The sequence below is a fragment of the Malaya genurostris genome, chromosome 3 (assembly GCF_030247185.1).
Source record: "Malaya genurostris strain Urasoe2022 chromosome 3, Malgen_1.1, whole genome shotgun sequence".
Classification (NCBI taxonomy): Eukaryota; Metazoa; Arthropoda; class Insecta; order Diptera; family Culicidae; genus Malaya; species Malaya genurostris.
In genome coordinates this window covers 165671256-165695961 of record NC_080572.1, presented here as the reverse complement: position 1 = coordinate 165695961, position 24706 = coordinate 165671256, and the positions used below count along the sequence as shown (strand labels likewise).

Below are 24706 nucleotides of genomic sequence, written 5' to 3'. Positions count from 1 at the left end.
ACCTACTTTAGTGCGATAGGGTATTTTCGGGGAAGATTCCTACCGACACTGATGATTTTATTTCGGGGGTTCCGAAGCAAGTAACGTACATTGGATGTGTTGGTAAAACGCAAGGGAAAGCCTTCTTGGATGGGTGGACGGGAAATTCGATCACTTCGTTTAGATTGTGTTTGTGAACAGACGGGAGATGAACTGCGAAAATGGGTGAGGCTGACGGACTATTGCAGATTTCCTTCGATTTCGGATTCATAGCGAACAATTACATGGAGAGCACGATAGCTATTTAGTAGTGAGGATTTTTCGAAATAAATACATAAATGAGATCTGAACTGACAAATGAATATCTATTTTCCATATAATTTATGAAGATTTCAGGTTAATTTCTATTAATAGAGTTAAATGAAAAGTTTGACACATATTCCAAAAACATATTGAAATTCTAATGTTTTGTTCCATTATATCCCGACGATGTGTGAAATATCAAATACAGAAACTACAGTAACTGTTATCTAAAGATTTATGTTTTGGAGGCAAGAACATATCGGATAGACAAAAAACAGCAAGATTAGTGAATATTTTTTGTGAAACATTTTACTGAATTTGGATAAATTAGATTCAAAAACATTTTTTAGCAGAACTTGGAGTAAATTCTTATTCAATTGTGATATCAAAGAATGAATATGGGAAGACGGAAGACGGAAGATGGAAGACGGAAGACGGAAGATGGAAGACGGAAGACGGAAGACGGAAGACGGAAGACGGAAGACGGAAGACGGAAGACGGAAGACGGAAGACGGAAGACGGAAGACGGAAGACGGAAGACGGAAGACGGAAGACGGAAGACGGAAGACGGAAGACGGAAGACGGAAGACGGAAGACGGAAGACGGAAGACGGAAGACGGAAGACGGAAGACGGAAGACGGAAGACGGAAGACGGAAGACGGAAGACGGAAGACGGAAGACGGAAGATGCAAATAAGATATGTTTCGTTTATTCTTATTTATCGTCTTAGAGACCTATTATAGGTTATCGAAAAAAATCAGTTTCTCGCTTTCCCCACGCAATATTTTGTAAGATACTAGTAACTACACATCACCTCTTTTTCTAACGTAATTAGTATACAGCCTACGTGGTAGTACTTACCGGAGGATGACGTCATGCTGTGATGAGGGCTCATAAATGAGCTCAGTTTGGCTCCGTGATGGTACGGCGACATAAAGAGATCGCTCTGATACTTGTAGGTCGGATCCGTCTGTGGTTGTGTCGCCGCGGCCAGTCCCTGAAAGTCGAATTTGTACGCGTAACGCTTGCCGTGCACCTTGGTCATGATGTTCTTATCGTAGTAATATCTGAAGGAAACGAATAAAGCCAAAACAGAATTAGACTTAGGTATGAGGAAAGTGTCTCAATCAACAGTCGTACGCTGGTTTATGGGAAGAGTGGACTGGGTGTCTAGGATTGTCCTGATTTTCCGACTGTGATAAGCTACACGACATCGAGCTAATTTTCTCCGTTTTGAATGGCGATTGTAACGAACCACAAGCACGCTCTTTTGTTACGGTTTGTGTTAGGGTTGCTCGCTTCAATTGCACCATACTTTGGGTTATACATATGAACGTAACACCCTATTGCCAACAGAATTCGGCTGTTGTCGTCCTGTCATCCAATCGTCACAAGATCCACGTGCTTGATGGAAGCAAAAAAGGAAGTTACACAAAAGCGAAGCAAGCCAAAGCGGTTCTACGGTTGTTGCTATGAAAAAGACTGTCGTTCGCTTCTACATAAGACATGTTGAACTGTTTAGGTTGGCTTTGATGCGAATAACTTTTCGATATTGTGATTTTTAGATGCATTGTTAAGACTGACGAGATGTCACAGTGCGACAGAAGCTATATGTTCTAGTGGTATAGAAAGATATGCAGCCTATCAGAGTTACGGCAATGTTATCAAAGATTGTGACAGGTTACACATTACAGTAAATAATTTTAAAGTTTTCGATGGATTGTACTTCAGCCAAGTACTCTGATTATTGATGCAATCTTCTTGGGGGAAAATGATTCACTGCTGTAAAAAGCAACACCTAATGCGTATAAACATTTTATCCACTCAAGGAAAGTAAATATCACACAACGTGGCCGATTTACGTTCATAATCTAGAGGAGGGTAGCAGAGGACAATTTTCGTCACTTTTCTCTGTCGAAAGAGGACACACATTTGCATGTCGACATGGATGACTGCCAATGACACATCATGAACTTGAATCATGGAGATAGGGTAATGTATTGTATAATATATTCACTCCGACTCCTCACATCACTTTACTCTCGTGATTCCCAAGCCAAAAGTGTTATGCCGTTTTTGTTTCTAGCGCTGCCTTACACTCATTCGAATTAGAGTGTAATCAAGGAAGCCTTCCCAGCCCTACACCGCTGTAACACCATTGTAGGAAAAGAAAACACTATTGGTGAAATTCAAGGAAAATTCCAAAGTTTACCGGCAGACAGGCACGTACTCAGAGAAGGGACTCAGGGGGCCCTGGCCCCTTCCGAAATCGGAAACTTTTATCAGTTGGTTTGATACATATTATTTATATTTTCATTTGACTACAACTTCCGGTACTTTTCGACCTGGAATCTGAGAAATGGTATAGCCAGCACTTAGCAGTAGTAAGACCACTTAGTTTGCCCTACATAATGGAAAAATTTTAGTACGGTTTCGCAAAATTTTCGCGTTTTTTCTTTCTCATGTAGAAAGGTCATGCAATCACTGTACAAACGAGGCCAGAAGAACCGAGTGTCATATATCAATCGACTCGATTCGTCGAGATCACAAAATGTCTGTGTGAACATGACAAATAATGTTTCTCAATTTTCTCAGAGAAGGTTGAACCGATTTTCACAAACTCAGATTCAAATAAAAGTTTTGTCATTCCATAAAAACCTGTTTAAATGCACCTAGTGGTGTCATGATGCCTTTCTCATGTATAATATTGTGTTATTCTAATCAAAATTTTTCTCTTCGATTTTTGAAAGAAACCAAGAGATTGTTTGTGCATTAACTAGTATAACATACAGAATGAAACATTGCTTTGCTCTCGTAGGTCAACCTTAAGAAAACGAGGTGGGTTCACTATTATATGCACTTCCGGCATCGGAACCCGAGAACCGGTTCGTACGGCCAAAAACTAACATGACTCTACTAGTTTTTTTTTTTCAAATTTTAAAGATTTTATACAATTTTGCCATTGCACTCGAAATGACGATTTAAATGGTTGTTGTATTCGAAAATATATAGTAATTTTTGGTAAGACCATAAGACCTTTCGTTTGACCCTAAGATTGGGAATAACGGTTTTGAGTTCAGTTCACAAATTTTATTTGTTCCGCCAGTTTAAGTGACGGTGTCAGCTTTTTTAGTTGCCTACTGATAATGGCAATCAGCTTTTTTAGTTGTCTACTGATAATGTCTATCGATTTGTGTAGTTTTGAGACCAGTTTAGAATTTAATATATTCTTTTATTGAACACATTTTACCCTATAACTCCGGAATCGGAAGTCGGATCCGGATAAAATTCAGGAACTCCGTATGGGACCGGAAGACCTTTAATTTGAATCTAAGTTTGTGGAAATCGATCAAACTATCGCTGAGAAAAGTGAGTGAGATCCGGTGCTTCCAGAACCGGAGACCGGGAACTAGGATAGCCGGAATCAGCTTTTTTAGTTGCCTACTGACTATTGATTTGTGTAGTTTTGAAATCATTTTAGAATTTTTTTTACGTGTTTTGTTTCGCCGGTTTAAGTGACGGTGTACTATATTGAACACACTTTACAGACGGATCAGGATGAAATTCAGGAATTCCGTATGGGACCATGAGACCTTTCATTTGAATTTCAGTTTGTCAAAATCAGTTCACCCATCTCCGAGAAAACCTAGTGAGACTATTTGACACACACAGACATTACTCAGCTCGATGAACTGAGTCGAACTAGTCGGTTTTTCAAATGATTGCATAACCTTTTTATATGAGAAAAGCGAAATATCAGAAAGGCGTCATTATACCTCTAGGTGGATTAAAGCAGGCTTTTTGAATAGTCACTAGTATTTTTCACCATATAATTTCAAAACCGGAAGTCGGATCCATATAAATTTTCGTATTAATCTATGGGATGATACAATCTTTCATTTGAATCTAAGTTTGTGAAAATCGATCGAACCGTCTTCGAATAATCGAAGTAATTTTCATTCCTATTTCCGTAACCGAGAACTGAAATAAGTTTTTTGCTCATCTTCTAATCAAAATTTTTCTTAGTTTCGAATAACTCGCTTTTTTTGCAATCGAATTTGTTGTGTTTATCACCTTTCTGATCCGGAAGTCGGGTCTAAATAAAATTCAGGATTTTTCTACTGACACCCTTTCATTAGATACTAAGTTTATGCAAATCTAATGTACTTAAAACACTAATAGTCCTGTAATTCCGGAACCGGAAGTCGGAATTGGATAAAAATCTGAAAAACCTGACCTGAACCTGACCACAAAACCTTCTATTCATTTCTAAGTTCGTTGAAAGCGGCGAAGCTATATCTGAGAAGAGTGAATGCACAAAAATGTTACATACACACATACACAGGCATGGACATTGGCTGATCTCGAAAACCTATTTAGAATGGTACGGCCCTACGGGCCTCGGTTCAAAAATCGGTTTTCACAGTGATTGCATACCCTTTCTATATTAGAAAGGCAAAAACGTTTTCGTTTAAGTGCTGCAGTCCGATACACAAGAGCATAGTGTGAGTTTCATTTTGGAGCTCTGACCGCTACTTCTGGAACCGGAAATCTGTTGAAACATCATAAAAGTGTATGATACCATAGGACATTTGATTTGAGTTCATTTTTACATTTGCTCAATTCGTCCTAGTCATCTCCGAGAAATACATATGAGCTCCGTTTTGGAGTTTTTGACCGCTACTAAGAAGATTTTTTTGTTGTTGCATCGTCACTCCTAATGACGAATTTAAATTTTCAATGCTCATCACCCCGACCTATATTCAGACCCAGAAGTTGAAGCTCAATTGATTGAATAGGATCATATGGGGTGGTATGTGGTCAAAGATTGAAAAGGATCATATGGGGTGGTAAGACAATTCATTTGAATATAAGTATATTAAAATCGGTTCCGCCATCTCTGAGAAATCAATGTGAGATTTATTTCGCAAGTTTGGATCGCTCTTCCCGATGTTCCTGGGTCAGCTATATTTAAATTAAATTTGTTCGGTAAATGGTCAACAAATTTTTCAAACTTGAAGAGGTTACTGAATAGTTTCAAAGTATTTGGTCCTTTTTACATCATGACTAAAAAAACACACTCTTGAAATTGAAGGTTTCAACACTCAGTAGTGCCAGAAGTCGAATCCGGAAAAATCGATTCTGTAACTATTTACATAAATTGCAAATTACTTTCTATGCTAATTCGGAAACTCTTTTAAAAGATTTTTATTTTTGAATCTGCACTCAAGCTTTCAAAAAACAAAAGATACTAAAGGTGGACTTAGAACTAATGTATCTAACATAAAGAATCATCAGTAAGCATTATTTCTTATCTAAGGGCCCCTCCCGTCACGAAATCCTGCACAGAAAGAAATAATGAAATTTACACGAGATGTAAATCAATAGTAACATGCAATAGACATGGGTTGAATCGAAATTTTGATTGAAAACCTTCATCGATGCAAAACTAAATTGAATTGCATTGAATTTTCAATGAATATAACTGTATCTTTCAATCAGAGATGTCTATCTCCTCTGTGTGACGAAGAGCAAGCGAAATTTCTCCCCTCGCACTGACAACTTCAACGAGAGCTCTTCTCTTTCACATTTATACACCACTGTTGTGTAAAGTGTGCACGCATCATGAGTGCGTTTGTTTATTTCCTTTTACCTCTTCCACTGAATCGCACCAAAGTGCTAGAGCATTAGCTAATAAATTCTCTGAGGTGGATGCAGATACTTTCACAGAGGTGAACACGCCGGTGAGCACTCTGCTGTATGGTTTTCATAGATGAAGCGTGGACACGCAAAATCAGCAAAATAAAACAATTTATCGTAAAATTTTCGGTTTTCCTTGCAAATTTTTCATAGCAAGGCCAGATCTACTCTCTATGAATTGAAGTTCACAGAAGTGTTCGCTCACCATCACGCGCTAGTGGTCACTTGGGTGTATTTAGACGAGAGCGCGTGTGAGCGATTCATGCGAAGAGAATGTGTTTCACTCGCGCCAGCTGCTTTAACCATAAGCACACACTCAAATGCTGTCTATTCGACACTGAGAAGAAGTGCGCTTTCCTCTTTGTGTGGTGCTTCGTTTTTTCATCCTCGGTGTGGCAAAAATCTGACTCTAGCGTGTATCACTCTGGTGAAATGCCATCTCTGCTTTCAATTAACGCTTATTTTGAGATTAAATTGTATTGAAGCGTACAAAATTGTACAGTAATTTTATGTTTAATTACCTGCTCCAAATATGTGCATGAAAATAGATGTAAATTCACAAAATATTTTTATCTGTGTGGGTACGTTTTGAGTTCAGAAATCCTTATAAGTTTTGAGCTCAGAGCAGATGCACTGTTTCGGAAGCAATATATCTGCAATCTGATATGAATAAAATTGCATGGTTTGTGTATTAGTTCGTGAATGTTTTCAATTTTGTCAATTCATGAAAGTATACGTCGTCATTTAACAAACTCGGTTTGAGCAAAGCAATGCATTTGAGTCCCCAAGTATATTTCTTCACTACACTGTTCTACTGACATCGATATATTCGTTAGTTGTTTGGCGGGTAATATTTGTAGCCAGTTTTGGCAATAAATTTGTATATAAGGATAACTATCAATCTCGTCAACATTGTTTGATAGCCAAATGGTTAGTCTACCTTCATAGTATTTTTTTTCGAACAAATTGTTGCAAAATAGAATCACCAGTAGATGAGATTAATATCCCACTCAAATACCGATTATATCGCGAGAAAAAAACATTCAATGAAATAGAAATATTTAAGGGAAACTTCTCAATCGGGGTTTTTTGCTTCTTAATTTCGATCGTGGATTAAAGAAACTTCGCGTTTCTTCATCTTGAATCCTCAATAGAGACTGCTACAGTGCTAACTTTATTTAAAATATTATCGACCCATTTCAGAGATATGAATTCTCAAAGTGACACATGCTGAAGTAAATAAACGATGTGCTTTGAGAACCTCAGCAATTAATTCTAGAATAAACAGTGAATTATGGAATGGGTGTGTGTTCAAAAACTGTAATTAGATCATAACCTGTTCGAAGAGTAGGGTGATTCAATAGGATACGTAAAATTATAATTTTTGTTTTGATGATGTATTCGAAATCGTTACAAAATTATTCATTAGAGAATAATTACCGAATGCATGACTATATTGTAACGTTCAGAAAGAATTTAACGATTCCGTGGATTGGTTTCGGAACTTCACCAGCTACACCATTGATGAGTGTGATTTTCAGCTCTTCAATAAATCGAAACGAAGGAGAAAGCTGTCAGTTTATCTACAATTGCTAACCTAGCACAAATTCCTTCGTATTACAAACCTCCAGGTGGAGCTGTCCATTTTATCAAATTTTTTCGACACACAATCATTTTCCTAGGTAAAAAATTCGACGTCCATCGAAAACGAATATCGTGTCGATAACGGGGTGCTGTATATCAGATGAGTTTTTGCTGGCTGTCGATTAGTTTGCATGCATGTCACGTATGCTGTCTTTCGAGCCGTTGAACGCGATATTTTTTCTGCACCATAGCTATGAAAGCACATAGGCTGTATGCTAACTGGAAAAGTGTTATTTTTGTCTGTGATTTTTTGTACCTTTCAATGTTGAGGCGTCAGTTTTTAAACGGCTCAATGCTAAAACCTACGAAACATATTTCATTTCATCTATCTGAATTGATGGAAAGTGGGAAAAATGGGATGTTGTATTTTTGACAGGTAATTGGACCTTTGGTATGGCATGAATGGAAAGTGGCTTAGTGTGCATGTTTGATATTTGCAGTTCCTTTGTGAATCATACTTGTGAAAATATTTCGACAAATTGTATTAAAAATATGTATTATTTCATAAACCTTAGTCGTTATGTTTTTCGACGGAATACGATTGCGGGTCGTTTATTCAAAATCACTAGGTCAAACTACATTGATTTATCATATTGGCTACATTTTTTTCTTTTCAGCGACGGCCCTAGATCAGTTTATGATAATAGAGCTCAAATAGAACACCGCATTTCTACAAGTTGAAATATCAGTAAAATATGACCTACATTGCTTTATAAAAAGCAATGCGTCTTTGATGTCACTTTTATTGCAATTTTCACTCAATTTACTCCAATCGTCATGAATTAGCTATGAAAGACAAACTTACAGAAGTTCCCCCTCTGTCTGCTCAATTCAATTGCACGGAAAACTACCCACGGAAGCCGGCTAGTCTAGCAACAGGATTTTCACCCCATCGTTCGGGGTTTCGATGATGTGAAAAACCAAAACCCGACCGGAAAGAATACGAAGAATCCGTCCCGAAACATGTTCTCTCCTTAGAGCCAACAAAAGAAATCATCACAGTAAATCAAATTGTCTTTAACGATCGCCGCCCATCATCCCTACAGAGTTCCTAGATGAGGCGATCAAACGCCAATGAATTGGTCTGGACTTGTAAGGGGATTTCATCGTCTGGCAAAACATGTGCCTAAATTTGTGATTATGTCCTGCTGCGGGATGCCGATAGGCAAAGGGAACGATGTTTGCTTCCTCCTCCACAATCAATAGCTTGCTGTGATTCACTTTTACCAGCAGCTGATGTTATTCTATTTCGTTTAGTCGATTGCTGTGTACTTCCATGGTTTCAGTAATGGGATTTTTATTTCATAATAATGAGGAGAGCTGATAATTATCATTCTTGATTATTGCTGTGGAATTAGGTTTTCTCTTATCTGCTTGTGCAAATCAAGTGTATGTGAATTAATATGCTCATTTTGTCGACCTTTGATTGAATGATTTGGAACACCGGAGATTTGAGTTCGCATTGCAATTGATAAGTTGGAGTTTTGTGGGTTTCTATAAAATAAACCGATTCCCCAATTGGAGTGGTTTTGAACTTACCTCAATGCTCGGCTCAGCTTATCGTAGTTCATATTGGGTTTCGACTTCCGTTCACCCCAGCGTCTTGCCACCTCGTCCGGGTCGGTCAATTTGAATTCACCGTTGGTTCCTTCCCACGTTATACAGGCAGCATTCGTTGAGTCGCTCAGTAGTTCCAGTAAAAACTGCCACAATTGAATTTGGCCTGAACCTGAAGACAAGAAACATATAAATAACAAATCAGTCCTGCTTATAGTGCTCAATATAGGAACAAGTGGTTGACATCCATAAATCTTTTCAATCAACAATCACCTAAACTTGCCGATTACGACAAGGAACCTTCACCTCATAGCTGTTCTCCTAGTAAGCTTGTGCCAAAGGCAAAAATTAATAGCGACAGTAATAGCACGACAATACACAAAGGGCCAATTATCATAACATCATCAATAATAACACCCTCGATGGATATAGGATCATACACTTTCCGTGTGATGTTAGCACGGGCGAATGGTCGGCAGCTGGTTTTTTCACGCTTTGTCCGCTCTCTCACTTTGAGAGGGGGAGGTTTTTTGAGCTATTAAGGAACAATCTCATCCCATGTTTGTGGGCAAGCATGAAATCAAACATTCGGGACGAAGAATGGATTATGAATCATCATTATCGTTCAGTTAAGCGTAACGGGTGTGATCCAAAGTATTACAAAAGATTAGCTTAACATATCGGAAAAAAAATTCATTGAGTGCAAAAATGTTCTATACTACGAACAATTTGGGAATCATGGAATAAAATACATGAAAAAACGACCGCAGAGACGGGGCTCGAAAACATGCTTTTCCTTTAGTTAGGGAAAACACTTTGCCAATTAAACTACTCTGTTTGTGACAGACAACGCAAAATTTAGCTAAATTCAACACAAACTCATCATCGCATCTGTTCAACTGTGCACAAGCACTACAGCCGTTCAATTATCAGCCTTGCCCCGTGGCATCATTTCGCAAGAGAACACCAAACCGAATGTGTCTCTCTGGTCGCCCAGATATATTTTCGCACTAACCGGAACTGCACCGGTGTATATAGCTGAAGTCGGTTCTTTTGGTCATCAACTACCAAGACCTACAACATGGAATGGTTTCGAACCTTATTCAGAAGATTTTTGATGGGTTTTGTATAAAAATATCAAAAGACGTTAGTAAAACTTGATCACTCATAACACTGCCTTTCAAGATCCGGATAAAACTCTTTAGCAGCGTATGGAATTTTAGACCACTCAAAAATTGGTACGGCCAGTCGAAGGATTATCTGTTCTGAAGTATTTGACCTCTGTTCTCGGCACCTCCATAGTCGAAAACCGGTATATTCGAAGTCAGTTCGGTTGGTCATCCACTAGAGTGACTTACAATTTGGAATAGTTTTGAATCCAGGGAAGAAAATTTTTTACGTTTCAGTCTTTCTTACACAGAAAATATAAGCAAACCGATTTTAGAACCGAGGTCAATAAGGAGGAGATTCATGTACTATTCGAATAAGTTCGTCGAGATCGCAAATTGTCTGTGTGTGTGATTCTCAGAGATAGTTGTGCAGATTTTGTCAAAATTAGATTCATAATAAAGAGTCGTTCAATCAAACAGTGCGCTATTGAATTGAATTTAGATACGACTTCCGGATCCGGAATTACGGGATGATAAGTAAAAACAATTAACTTCTAGAGCGAGTTTCTGCACGTGGCGATGTAAAAACGATTACATCATTTGAACAAGCCATGAATTGTGCACGTCTTGTGAGTTGGTGATTTCGGATAGCTCGAATACGAAAGTACCGGAAATAGTGGATAAATTTCCCAAGCGGAACTCTATTTTCTCAGAGATGGCTTAGCCGATTTTCAATCGAAAAACCTGACTGATTCAGTGACTGAATTTCATCCGAATCCGACATTCGGTTTTTGAAAAACAGGTTAAAGCTTGTTTCAAATTTCACACCGTCATTTAGAGCGATGATGCGAAACAGGGAAAAATTCTACTTGAATTGGCACAAAACTGTTTTAATTTGTAGATTATGTTAGTTGCTGACCAAGCGGACTGACTTCTACTATACCTAGTTCCCAGTTCCAAAAGTACCGGAAATGGTGGTCAAAAATTTCAACACAGAACACTCTTCATTTTCTTTGAGATATCAGAAAATAAATTTTCTCAAACTAGGTTCTTACAGTTTGATAGTAAAGTCTTGGCATTACTTTCCTTTTTTAAGTCTTTTTCTGAATTGTCGTGCAAAATAAATTAAAATGTTTTGCATGATAAAAAGCATTTTTTTCGTGGGAAAATATTGAGAAATAAGTCGGTGAAGAGGTATTTTTGAGAACGCTTCTTAAAAATCATGATTTGCTGTGTCCGCTGTATCTCAACGCAGACTAATCAAAAGTGAACATATCAAAGCAGCATAGATAGAATAGAAATTTTTCTAGACCCCAGCATTTCTGTTTGATTTTTTGTTTTAATTTTGTGAATTTTTGGTGCTTGTTCAAAGTGAAAACTACGATTTTTCACGAAAAAATCCACCATTCTGTAGCTGTAAAACCTCCTCAAAGTAAAAAAAAACAACAAAAAGGAAAACGTTGGGGTCTGGTTTTGTATATGTAAAAAGTGTGTGTAAAATTTGAAAAAAAAATGGTTCTGTAGTTTATGAATGACGAGTTTTTAAGTCGATCAAAACAGAAATCTTGGGCCTGTGTGCCGAGCTCTCACTTCTTCGCAGTATGAGATAAGCAAAGATAACGGCCCATAACTTGCTGAGTTTGGTTCCGATAGGCTTGAAAATTTCACAGAATATTTTTGAAATGTTTTACTATAAGAAAATGCAAAGAAAATAATAAGTGATTTTTCAAAAGTTTTAGACCCTACCCGCCCCTTAAAAAATGTGAGGTCGAAAACATGCATGTAGGCATGTTTTTGAGTTCTTTCTTCGTTTTATTTATCAATTCCTCCTCAGTTTTTTGACAAAATTGTTGAACTTGGGCATCACATCGATATTCAGCCGCTGCATATCCTACTAATAGTGCCAAAATGTTGTAGATGTGCCGCGCGTGTTCTTTTTCGATGCGGCGGGATGTTATTCTTTGAACGCGCTCTCTTCTTGCTTCACTGTTTTTGCCCCCACGGTTAGAGTTCGACTGAAAGAGCTGTCAATTTTTGCCTGCTGACTCATGAGTTACTGTGATTGATGCTGCATGGGTAGTTTCGTCAGTGCGGGTAAAGTAAACCCATGAAAAATCATCAATTTTGTCCTTTTAGCCTTTCTCATATACAAAAGTTATGCAATCACTGTGAACCCCGGCTTTCGGCGGGGACCCGGAGGTCATATACAATTTGAGTCAGTTCGTCGAGATTACAAAATGTATGTGTATGTATGTATGTGACAAATAATGTCACTCAATTTTCTCAGAGATGGCTGAACCGATTTTCACAAACTCAGGTTCAAATAAAAGGTCTAATGGTGCCAAAGACTGCTATTAACTTTTATCTTGATCCAACTTCAGGTTCCGAAATTACAGGGTGATATGCACCAATAAAAGAAAAAAATTGTCACACACGTTTCTCAGAGATGGCAAAACCGATTTTCACAAACTTAGATTCAAATGAAAGGTCTTATAGCCTCACAAACTTTTCCTGAGTTTCATTTGAATCCGACTTCCGGTTCTGGAATTACAAGGAAATATGTGAAAATTTATGAAAAAATGCGCACCTAATTTTCTCGGAAATTTCTCAACCGATTTTCTCAAACTAAGGATAGGTAATAAAAGGTCTTGAAATTCTTCAAAAAGTCCCCGAGAAGTTGATCCAGGTCCGTCTTCCGGTTCCGGTATTACAGTACGATTAGTGAAAATTTTCGATTTTATGAGTATTTTTTCACAAGCGATGGCGGAACGAGGTTCACATTTTCATAAAACTTGCTGCTTAATTCATCTAGTTGTCAGATATTGTTAGTTAGTGAATATATAAAACTATTTTGGGACTACTAGTCCCCGGTTTCCGCTTCCGGAAGCACCGATAGTAGTGAAGAAAAGCTTCAAAAACAGAACTCACTTGGACTTCTCAGCAACTGTTCAACCGATTTTCACAAATCATGATTCCAATTAAATCTCTCACTGTCTTAAAAGATACTGAACAATTTCATCCAGATCCGACTCCCGGTTCCGAAATTATAGAACGATGAGTGTCAAAATATTCAAATCGTCTTTCAAAATGATGCAAAACTGGTACGTGTCGGTATGTGCGGCTTTGCTCCGTTCGCAACGTGCTTTGTGCAATTTCGTATAGCGTGCAGGGTTGCCACATTTCAATCTATATTTTTCAGGTGAAAGAAATGTAAATCACTAATTCTTTTATTCAATTTGTACCTACTACAAAAGTACACTTATTGCTTTCTTATATAAAAAGCTTATGCAATCTCTTGAAAAATTGACTAGTGAAAATTGGCTAAGTGTGTATGTATGTGTGTGAGTATGTGTCAAATATTGTCACTCAAAAAATAAAAAATCTCATAGTCCCATAGGTTGCTATTGAATTTCATCATGTTTTCATAGGGTAAAGTGTGTTTAAAAATGCACAGCGTCATTTAGAGCGACGATGCAAAAGAGGGTAGAGTTATTCTAAATTTGGCACAAAACTGATTCAATTTGTAGGCTATATTAGTTACTTACTAAACGAACTGACTTCGGGTATATTGGTTCCATGTTCCCGGTTCCAGAAGTAGCGTAAATAAGGGCTTACTCATTTTTTTCAGAGATGATTTGGTCGATTTCAACAAACTTAGGCTCAAATTAAAATTTCTATAGTCTCATAGGTTTCTGTTTAATTTCATTCGGGTCTGGCTTCCGGTTCCAGATCTATAGGGCGAAGTGTGTTTAACCATTTAGTGCGACGATGCAAAATAAAGAAAAATTCTTATTAACTTGACATATATTTACAAATTGAGAAGGTTATGCTAGTTCATGCCCAAAGAAAGTTTGTTTTATTCAAGATTGAAATTTTTTTTTGCCCAATCTTCTAGTGATATTTTTGAAAATATAAGTAATATGAGAAAGGCATCATTACACCACTAGGTGGATTAAAAAAGGTTTTTTTTTCTATTGCAAACGTTAATTGAATTTAATGATGTATGAATTAAAATAGCCATTTCTGAGAAATCGAAGTGAGTTCCATTCCAGTGTTATTTGACGATTGTTTCTAGTGCATCTGAAACCGTAAATCGAGAGCCGAAGTTTTTGGGTCATCAAGTATAAATTTCTGTGTACTAAATTATTTCGGAGCTGAAATTCTGATTGGGATAAAATTCAATAACAATTTATAAGACAGCAAGCCCTTTTGTCCGAGGAAATTTATTTATTTTACATATCAAGTTGTAATTCTGGATCCAAAGTGAGATTTAGATAAAATTAAAAAATTCTTCATGACACCATACCATGAATTTGAGAAAAGAGTTTGCACTAATTTATTTTCCTTTTTTTGCTTCGTAAATTCGGAACTGATAGTCACGTTGACTTGAAAATTAAAATAAAATAACTGTTCTTTTTTGCACCTTGGCACTCAAGGTCTGAGGACAGAGGGTCACGTGTTGAGTTTTAAATCGACCACGTGGCTCGCTCAATTCCCTTTGCGCATCGTATTTCTCTTGTACTCTCTCGTATATGAGCAAACTGTACCGGGTTGCCAGCATACATTTTATTATTTTGATGAGAAGTATTATCACATTAATCTATTGCATGGGTTCTACAGTACATGGATTCCAATGAACAATGAAAAAATATTCAACTTTCACAAAGATCGAATGTCTGTATGTTTGGCAGCCTTGTCGAGCCAATTTTATTTCTCTCTCCTTTTTCAGAATGCTATTAGGAAACCAAAGCGAAAAAAATGGCGGATGCATTGAAAATGACTTTGTTTCACAGAAAAATACAAGACTTTATTTTTATCGCGATAACATATTTGTTTTTATGTACTAATCGCATCTAAACTAAATTATCTAGACTCTAGACAGAAAAAAATACAACACGATCGCTAAACTCAATGAATCATTCTAAAAATTTCACAGAATATTCTCAACTAAATTTCGAAGACATTGTCAGGTGGGCTTTTCTATATTCTGCACCGTTTAATTTAATTTGAAACGTAAATTTAATTTGAAACGGGAAAAAAGCAAAAAACCTACCACTTTACGGTACTGTCCTCAGCCCTTAAAGGAAAAACCTACCAGTGTAACGCTAAATATATTTTTTCTGTTTTCAATACTTCTTCATGACATGACATGACGTCGAGAGCGAAGATATGTATGAATATTGTGCCGATTTCTAAAATGACAAAGAGTTTTTATAATTCGGAAATGATTTTTTGTGGAAATTTAGAGGAGTATCGATTATTTGAATATTTCATGAAATATATAATCTTGCACAATTCCAATATAAGATAAGTTCTTGTGTTTTCGTAAAAAAAAATGTATTCCATATGATTACGCAGTATAGGTCAATCCAGTAACTACTCTAATCATACGAAACAGAACTAGTATAGTTTCAACATAATAGAATGTGAGTTTACTTTTATATGCAATTCAATATGTATACTGATTGATGGTGCCACGTGACCGACAGCCGTCACGCTTATTTTCACATGCTTTCCCTGGTTACAAATAACAATGAACTTATTAATATGTATTTAAAACAATTGAGCGAAATCAACTATGAATCATGAATGTATGGAACTTATTTCTTCCAACCCACTGTTAAATTATTTTCCCTGTGGGCTTTAGCACACCCCACCTTTACAGTCAAACCAATAAACCTTAAATTATTTGATCGAGATTTTTTAACACCCTCCTTCGGTAAACACCTTTTGCCTTAACCGTGGTAGTTAACCCCTCTGCTGAATGTCGGCATTCTCGTACGTGGCAATACTGATAATCGCTGTCTACTGTTGACCCCAAATAAATGCACGTTGAGTTTCCGACGATTCGTAGTCCGGACTGTTCCACGTAGCTGCAGTTCCTGGTGCTGTTTGCTCGGTGTACCTTTTGCTGCCACCGCCGTTCGGTTTAGTATTTACACTGCCAAATGGAAAGGTAAATAATTGTCAGACTTGCAGAATCGGTCCCTCGATACATGATCTCATCGTTCGCTGTGAGAGTTTCGGATTGGAAATGCGTATTTCTTCGGAGATATTTTAACACTAGACTCAATGTGACCGTATTTAAAAGGATATGTCTTTCGGAGCATAGTGTAGACGATTTTCCCTATAACTGTATTTCTTTTGCGTAAATCTTAATTTAACAAAACTGAAAACTGAAAGGATTATGTGCTCCCTCGTTACATAATCTCATTGTAACAATCATAACCAGTCTCATAGTATAGGTAAAAACGAAAACGACGTATGTCACCTAATTTTCGAAGAGTGTGTAAACTTTCGTAACTATCGCACTTCGATAATGAGGAAAATACTAAAAATTGAATTGTAATCAGTTTTCAAATCACTTTCTGGTCTGATAAGTAGGAGATACATTCCACGTTTTATAATTCACCGATAATGCTTAATTTGCATTGGTTAACTAATCCCTGATGGCGGAAACTACGAAATATAAAGGCAAGCACCCTTTTGTACGGACTTGTACAATTTGTTGTTTGTTTCGTGGTTTCCGTGTTGTAATGCAAATTCTACACCTGGTTCCGTATAATCAAAATGTACTCGCATATATTAAGTGTTGGTCGTAAATTTTCCACCTTTCTTCTCCGAATCTGACCGATGAATAAACAGTTTTGTTGTTCGATTTGTAGCATTTCGCTGATTATTTTTACAGAATATTAGGAGCTTGTCGAAACTTATAGACCATTTTTTTTATTGGAATATGAGTTAAAATTAAATTATTAAGATTTAAATTGGGTGTTCAGCCACAAGTGGTGACTTTTCAGCCATATTATATATATATATATATATATATATATATATATATATATATATATATATATATATATATATATATATATATATATATATATATATATATATATATATATATATATATATATATATATATATATATATATATATATATATATGAATTGGTTGTTACCATGAGGACATCATTTGCTTCCGCAATTCTGAGATTTTTGTGTAGGGAAAATTCTAAACCTACTTGTAATGTGTAATGGAGAAAAGACTACTAACTTACTAACTAATACAGAGAGCGAATCGATTCAATTGAAGATTGCATCGATTTTTGTCGGAATTTGCTAATAATATTATGTGACATTACATCTAATGGTTCTATATTTGTGAGTCTGTGTAACTCATTTGTACTAAACCAGGGAGGACGCTTCAAAATCATTTTCAGAATTTTATTCTGAATCCTTTGAAGTGTTTTCTTTTTGGTGGAACAACAACTTGACCAAATTGGTACTGCATAAAGCATGGCTGGTCTGAAAATTTGTTTATAAATTAACAATTTGTTTTTTAGACAGAGCTTAGAATTTCTGTTTATAAGAGGATATAAACATTTAATATGATCCTTGAAAGTGAGTTTTTTGTCATACGTTAAACCTAAGTATTTAGCTTGATCAGACCATGTCAATTCCAAGCCATTCAATTTAAGAATGTGATTATTGTTTGGTTTAAGAAAAGAAGCTCTTGGCTTATGAGGAAAGATAATTACTTGCGTTTTTGCTGCATTTGGTTTAATTTTCCATTTTGACAGATAATCACTGAAAATATTTAAACTTCTTTGTAGGCGACTGCAGATCACTCTTAGATTTCTACCTATGGCTAACAGACTTGTGTCGTCACAGAATAGCGATTTCTGACAACCAACGGGTAGATTTGGAAGATCAGAAGTGAAAATATTATACAAGATTGGAGCTACGCTCGAACCCTGCGGAACACCGGCTCGTACGGGTAGAAATTCAGATTTACAATTCTGATAGCTAACCTGATCATAGTACGATCAGTTAAATAATTTTGAATCATTTTGATCAAATAAATGGGAAACTGTAAATCAGACATTTTTGCTATTAAACCTTTGTGCCAAACACTGTCGAATGCTTTTTCTATGTCTAGAAGAGCAACTCCAGTGGATTACCCCGAAGATTTATTTGCTTTTATCATGTCCGTTACTCTGACAAGTTGATGAGTAGTTGAATGTTGATGACGAAATCCAAACTGCTCTGGTAAAAACATTCAATTCTCATTTATATGAGACATCATTCTCAACAAGATAATTTTTTCAAAAAGTTTACTGATAGAAGAAAGTAAGCTAATTGGTCGAAAACTTATAGACCATTGGTGGAAGAATAACCAAAGTAGATAACCAAAGTTGTTTTGTTTAGAAGATTCTGTCAAGAATTTTTTTTCAATCTTGTCGTCGCACTAAATGATTAAGCTTTACCCACATTTTACCTTATAGTTCTGGAACTGCAAATCGGAAATTTAACTTGAGCCTAAGTTTGTAGAAATCGACCAAATCATCTCTGAAAAAATTTAGTAAGTCTCGATTTAGAAATTTTAAATACTATTTCCGCTACTTCTGGAACCGGGAACATGGAACCAGTATACCCGAAGTCGATTCGTTTAGTAAGTAACTAATATAACCTACAAATTGAGTCAGTTTTGAGCCAAATTTAGAATAACTCTACCCTCTTTTGCATCGTCGCTCGCAATAACGCTGTGCAATTTTAAACACACTTTACCCTATGAAAGCATGATGAAATTCAATAGAAACCTATGGGACTATGAGATTTTTTATTTTTTGAGTGACATTATTTGACACGTACTCACACACATACATACACACACAGAGACATTGCTCAGCTCAATGAACTGTGTCGAATTATATAGAACACTTAGCCCTTCGGGCCAATTTTCACCAGTCAATTTTTCAAGTGATTGTATAAAGTTTCTATATGAAAAAGGCAATAAGTGTACTTTTATAGAAAAGATTTTGTGATAATACTAACGTAGGCACAAATTTAATAAAAGATTTACAAATTTACATAATCTTCACCTGAAAAATTTAGATTTGAATGTGGCAATACTGCACGCAAGACGAAAAAACCGTTGCTGAGAAATCGAAGGGAGCTCCGTTTTTGAAGCTTTTCTTCACTATTATCGGTGCTTTCGGAAGCGGGTTAAGCCATCTTTGAGAAACGTGTGTGTTATTTTTTTTCTTCTTTTTTTTGGTGCATATCACTCTGTAATTCCGAAGCCTGAAGTCGCATCTGGATAAAATTTTATAGCAGTCTATGGGACCATAAGACCTTCAACTGGATATGAGTTTGTGAAAATCGATTCAGCAATACCTGAGAAAATTGAGTGACATTATTTGTCACATACACACATACATACGCACACAGACATTTTGTGATCTCGACAAACTGAGTCGAATGGTATATGACGGTCGGTTTTCACACCGATTGCATAGCCTTTCTATATGAAAAAGGCAAAAAGGAGAGTAGGTATGCTACTAGGCATGAAACGGATAAAAACATCTGTTTCGGAAAAAAACCGGATAAGTTTTTATCTTGTTTTTGCATTCAAAGTTCTTTTGTCCAGTTCTGGTCGTGATGAGATTACTAAGTCCTCACAAGTTCCTATCTAATGCCTCCCCGAGCGTCTATGATGACATTTGGTCAATAGAACGGCGTCGACTGGGTGCTATCACCTTCTGCGTTAGTAGCAGAATGAGAGGGTGCGAAAAGGCTTGTAGTTTGAAGCACATCCTAAAGTGCAATATTTATCATAGTATATTGCAACATGTGGTTCTGTTGCTTGTTGCATTATTTGTTATATATTGATTTGAATTATATTACATGGTATTATATATTGTTGTTGTTATTATTATTATTATTATTATTATTATTATTATTATTATTATTATTATTATTATTATTATTATTATTATTATTATTATTATTATTATTATTATTATTACTATTATTATAATTATTATTATTATTTAAAATGAAATATTATTTCCTGCAGTACTGCAACGAAAGAAGAGCATAACTTACACTGCGACATCAACTGTTATACATTGTATCATAGCATATTATTTCATATATTATCTTCTGTTATGTTATATTATGTTGTATGGTATTATATTGCATTGCATTATATCATATTATATTGTATTATATTATATTGTATTATGTTATAGTATATTGTTAGAATATATTGTATAATGGTATATTATATTGTGCTATATTATATTATATTATATTATATTATATTATACTGTGTTATATTATATTATATTTTGTTATATTAATTTATATTATATTATATTATATTATATTATATTATCATCATCAGAGTATCTTACAAGTGAATGACTGGATGATGTAGTGGATTGCCAACCTGAGTTACGTGGGGGAAGCTTTGTGTTTCTCCCTAAAGGTCTGAAATGAGTAAGACGCACCCTTCTAACAAACAAACCATCAGACGGGTTTAAGCTGGTACAGCGAAATTCTTTATTATAACATATGGTCGGATGTTCTTGCTGGAAGGCGCCGGGTCTTTAAAACCCATTTTGGCCTTCTTAACAGCAATTATATGAAAGCTATCTAATAATCAAATTCGGATCTACTGTAAGTCTATCCGCATACACTGGTAATGCCTTGAACTGATGGTGGCTTCACACATACATACATACATACATCAAAGTTCTTTTGTCCAGTTCTTGAAAAAAATGACTAGCTGAAAACGATCAGTATGTAAAGCAAAGCCTTGGTATTACATTCCTGTAGTGGAATTTGACCTTCTGTTTTAACAGACTTCGCTGCTGATTCAGAGTGTACAAAACCATTGCATGGCTGGTGTTACGATTCTACTGACACTACGAATCCTTCCAGGTCGGGACTGGAACATACGCCCACTGGTTTGTAAGACCAGCGCCCTACGCATTGAACCGCCAACCCGGGACGATCAGTATGTTGTAAAAATATTACGGTTCGGGACTTCATCAGTAAGGACACTGTGACTCGGTAAAACTTAAGTGTCTAAAGTAGAGATAATTTAACTTCTAGATTCGCTCCCTGTATAAGTTAGTAAGTTAGTATATAAGTTCCTTTTTCCGATTACACAATACAAGTAGGTTTACAATTTTCCCTACACAAAAATCACAGAATTGAGGAAGCAAATGATGTCTTAATGGTAATAACCAAATCATGTATATAACACATGGATCAATAAGTCCCGAGACTAAAGCAGAGATGGCGCTCGTAGTAAACCAGTAACCACGTCTTTCTAGAGTACTAACCTTTGCTTGAAACGGGTCAAAATTTTATGTCGATCCGACCAGAAACAGCTGAGTTATCGAGGTTGGAGTAAAGTCGTTTTGTAGTTTGTTTAAAAAATGGAAAAAAACCGAGTTTCGTGTTTTGATAAAACATTGTTTTTTAATGGGTAAACACATCGTGCAAGCGAAACAATGGATTGAAAAATGTTATCCGGACTCTTGTCCATCAAAAGCAACGATTTCTCGGTGGTTCGCCGAGTTTAAACGTGGTCGTACCGACACAAATGACGCGGAATGCTCGGGTAGACCTGTGGAAGCCGTTACACCGGAAAATGTGAGTGAAGTGACAAAAATTATAATAAAAGATCGTAAAGTGAAGCTCCGTGAGATTGCTGAGATGACACAGATATCATATTAAAGTGTATTTACTATCCTTCATGAAAAATTGAGCATGAAAAAGGTTTTTTCCAAGTTGGTGCCGCGATTGCTTTCGATGGAACAAAATGCACCCTGCCACAAGTCGATGAAAATAATAGCGAAATTGAACGAATTGGGCTTTGATCTGCTTCCCCACCCCCCATACTCACCAGATTTAGCCCCCAATGACTACTGGCTCTTTGCTGATCTTAAAAAAATGCTTCAGGGAAAAAGATTTGGCTCAAATGAGGAGGTCATCGCTGAAACTGAAGCCTATTTTGAAGCGAAATACATTTTTTTTATAAACATGGTATTGAAAAATTGGAAAAACGTTGGAACCATTGTATCACCCTAAAAGGTGATTATGTTGATGAATAAAAAAAAATTTTGCAAACAAAATGTTGTTTCTATTGTTAGTCTCGGGACTTATTGATCCATTTGTTAATAGGGCTGAAAAGTCACAACTTGTGGCTGAACATCCAATTAAAATCTTAATAATTTAAGTTTAACTCATATTTCAATTAATATTTATTTCAAAAAATAAAACTTCTGCTTAGTGGTTTATTTTGCACTCTTGAGTGGCGTGACAGTTCAGTATGATTTTCTAAACTATGTTGCACTTTGCCTATTTTTGTATTCAGCCGTTCATATTTTATAATAGACAGTTCGAATAATATAATCGACAAAATGAATTCAAATCACTTGCTTAGCCATAGTTCTGGTGAAAACACTTCTCTCTAAGCCTAGAAGCAAATTGTTTTTCTGCGATAGTAAGAGAAATTTCACCACCCGAATAAAACCACATCAATAACTAAACGGAAGGATACAAATTCGCGTTTTTCTGCCTTGAAATCGAGATTTTCTTCCCGGTGGCACCATTTTCTATGTTTATTTCTTCATTATCGAATCGAAATACTAGCCACCACTGGAGCCGGTTGGTAGGTAGAAAGAAACTGTGCAATGTACAAGATAAGATCTATTCAACCGAACACGTTCACTTTCGCTGTATTTCATAGCTATGGTCACACCGCCGTGACCCACCCCGGCATTCACGAAAGTGTTCTTGTGGGTGGAATGGATTGACTCCTTAGCTGTGCGGACGACTTCTGTCGTGTTTTGTTTTTCTGTTCTATTACTCTGATACGGTAAACTACAACACTTGATGGTTCACGCTGTTGGTCGAACGATTTCCCAGAATTATTGTTGGCCGACATGCGAGTTGGACATAAATTTTATACTGTCTTTCGTTCATTTGCTTCTTTCTGTGAGAGAAGGAGTCGAGTGAACGATGGGGGCACATAGTTTTTAGAGTGGTAGTGCGATGTTTTGATTTCGTTGAAGGGTTATTTGTGCTTGAAATAAGTGATCCTTTTATTACATATTTATGGGTTGCACTCAAATCGAATTAATGAAAAAATATTTAAAACAAACGTTTCCTTAATAGCTTCCCAACTTTCATCTCATGTTTTAGTAGGCATTGAGACATTTTCTTTTTATTTATTCTGTTATTACCAACAATTTTTATTTAATAAATAATAAATGTATGTATTTATTTCAGAACATGTGAAAATCAGCTCTGGGGAACTGTTTAACTTATAATCAAGGTCTTGCGCTTCGATTTCAAGAAACAATATCACATTGAAATTAGTGTGAAAAATATGAAATTCTTTCATTATAGTAACACACAAATTCGAAACAAATACTCCGATTTTAATCGCATCCTTTACTATAACAATTATTCTACTGAACGCTCAAGTGACAAATTAGCGCATCCTTTGAACAAATGCATTGAACAGAGATAGCACATTCCAATCTAACCAATTTTTTTGTATAAATGAGAATGAAAAGAACAGCTGAGACGATTAGGAAAGCTGGTATTTTAAGGCACTTCTAGGCCCAGAACTCCATTATCTATTACGCGAGAAGATTTTTTTTGGCACACCGAACATTTTTTTTAGAAAAAAATGAAACAAAAAATGAAAATATTATATATCTAATAACTTTTAGATACTTTTTGTTTGTTGACTGTTTGAAACGATTATGATAAGTTATTATTTTAGGTGACATGGTTAGACATTCGTGGTTTTGAAACGGAAGTTTGCCTATTTGTAGAGCTGCATGAGAGTAGAATCCACCGTTTCTAGCTGATTTACTCTTCGGTGTGGTAATAAATTTTATGACGGACGACATAGCAATTATTATCACAATCGAAATCTGTCCGCATAGCCATTGTGAAGAATTGCCGTTGGTCGGAAGCACTTCTTCATCAGGATGGCCTTCGGGGTGACTCGCCGTCATAAAAATCATCTCAACATCCCAGAGCTCTTCGGGAGTCGACACTGGCGACCTCTGTCCTAATGAGATTTCATAATTAATACTTTTAATTAGTAATGAAAAGTCTTATTTCCTTTCGTCTGAGCTCATGTATTACGATTTTTGCGTTATACTGTTTGGCTCAACACCCCAATGTTCCCCATTGGATACTTCCCTCCATTATTCTACGCCAACAGTGCTAATTACCAGCGGCAAAAGCTTTTCACGAGTGATATTTTTTTTTTGTTTTTCTCCACTCACTCCATCTGGCGGTGTTCTCCCTGTGTGTGTATCACAAAAGTCCTACCCGCTTTGGCGGCTGTCGCTCGGTCGCCGGAAATTTAATTAAACGCTTTATATTTCTTGCTCTTTTCCATTCATAAATATTAATAAATACAACAAAACATGATTTCGTAGTTTTTTTTTCCGTCATTTGTTTTTTTCTCTCTCAATGCTGACGTTTGCCGCTTCTTTCCTATGTGCGTTTTCCGGAATTTAGCTTTTTTCAGCTGCCACATCGGCTTTGTCATGACCTTTGCGGTTTGTCGCCTTCGACTGCAATTACTCA

At 36.3% G+C, this 24706-nt stretch overlaps 2 protein-coding genes across 10 annotated transcripts in view; one reads left to right on the top strand and one right to left on the bottom strand.

Annotated features, from left to right (window-relative positions):
• The window catches only part of LOC131434811 (UDP-glucosyltransferase 2-like), a 235984-nt gene that overhangs the window by 16338 nt on the left and 194940 nt on the right, over nucleotides 1-24706 (top strand). The gene's annotated exons all lie outside the window — the stretch shown is intronic.
• Nucleotides 1-24706, bottom strand: part of LOC131434813 (DNA-binding protein D-ETS-3) — a 191447-nt gene that overhangs the window by 2420 nt on the left and 164321 nt on the right. For all 3 annotated transcript variants that reach the window (XM_058601980.1, XM_058601977.1, XM_058601981.1), the window contains 2 exons: nucleotides 9166-9355; nucleotides 1144-1349 (listed from right to left, as the gene is read on the bottom strand). In XM_058601980.1, the coding sequence (XP_058457963.1) occupies nucleotides 1144-1349; nucleotides 9166-9355 (396 nt within the window). The remainder of the gene's footprint in view (nucleotides 1-1143; nucleotides 1350-9165; nucleotides 9356-24706) is intronic.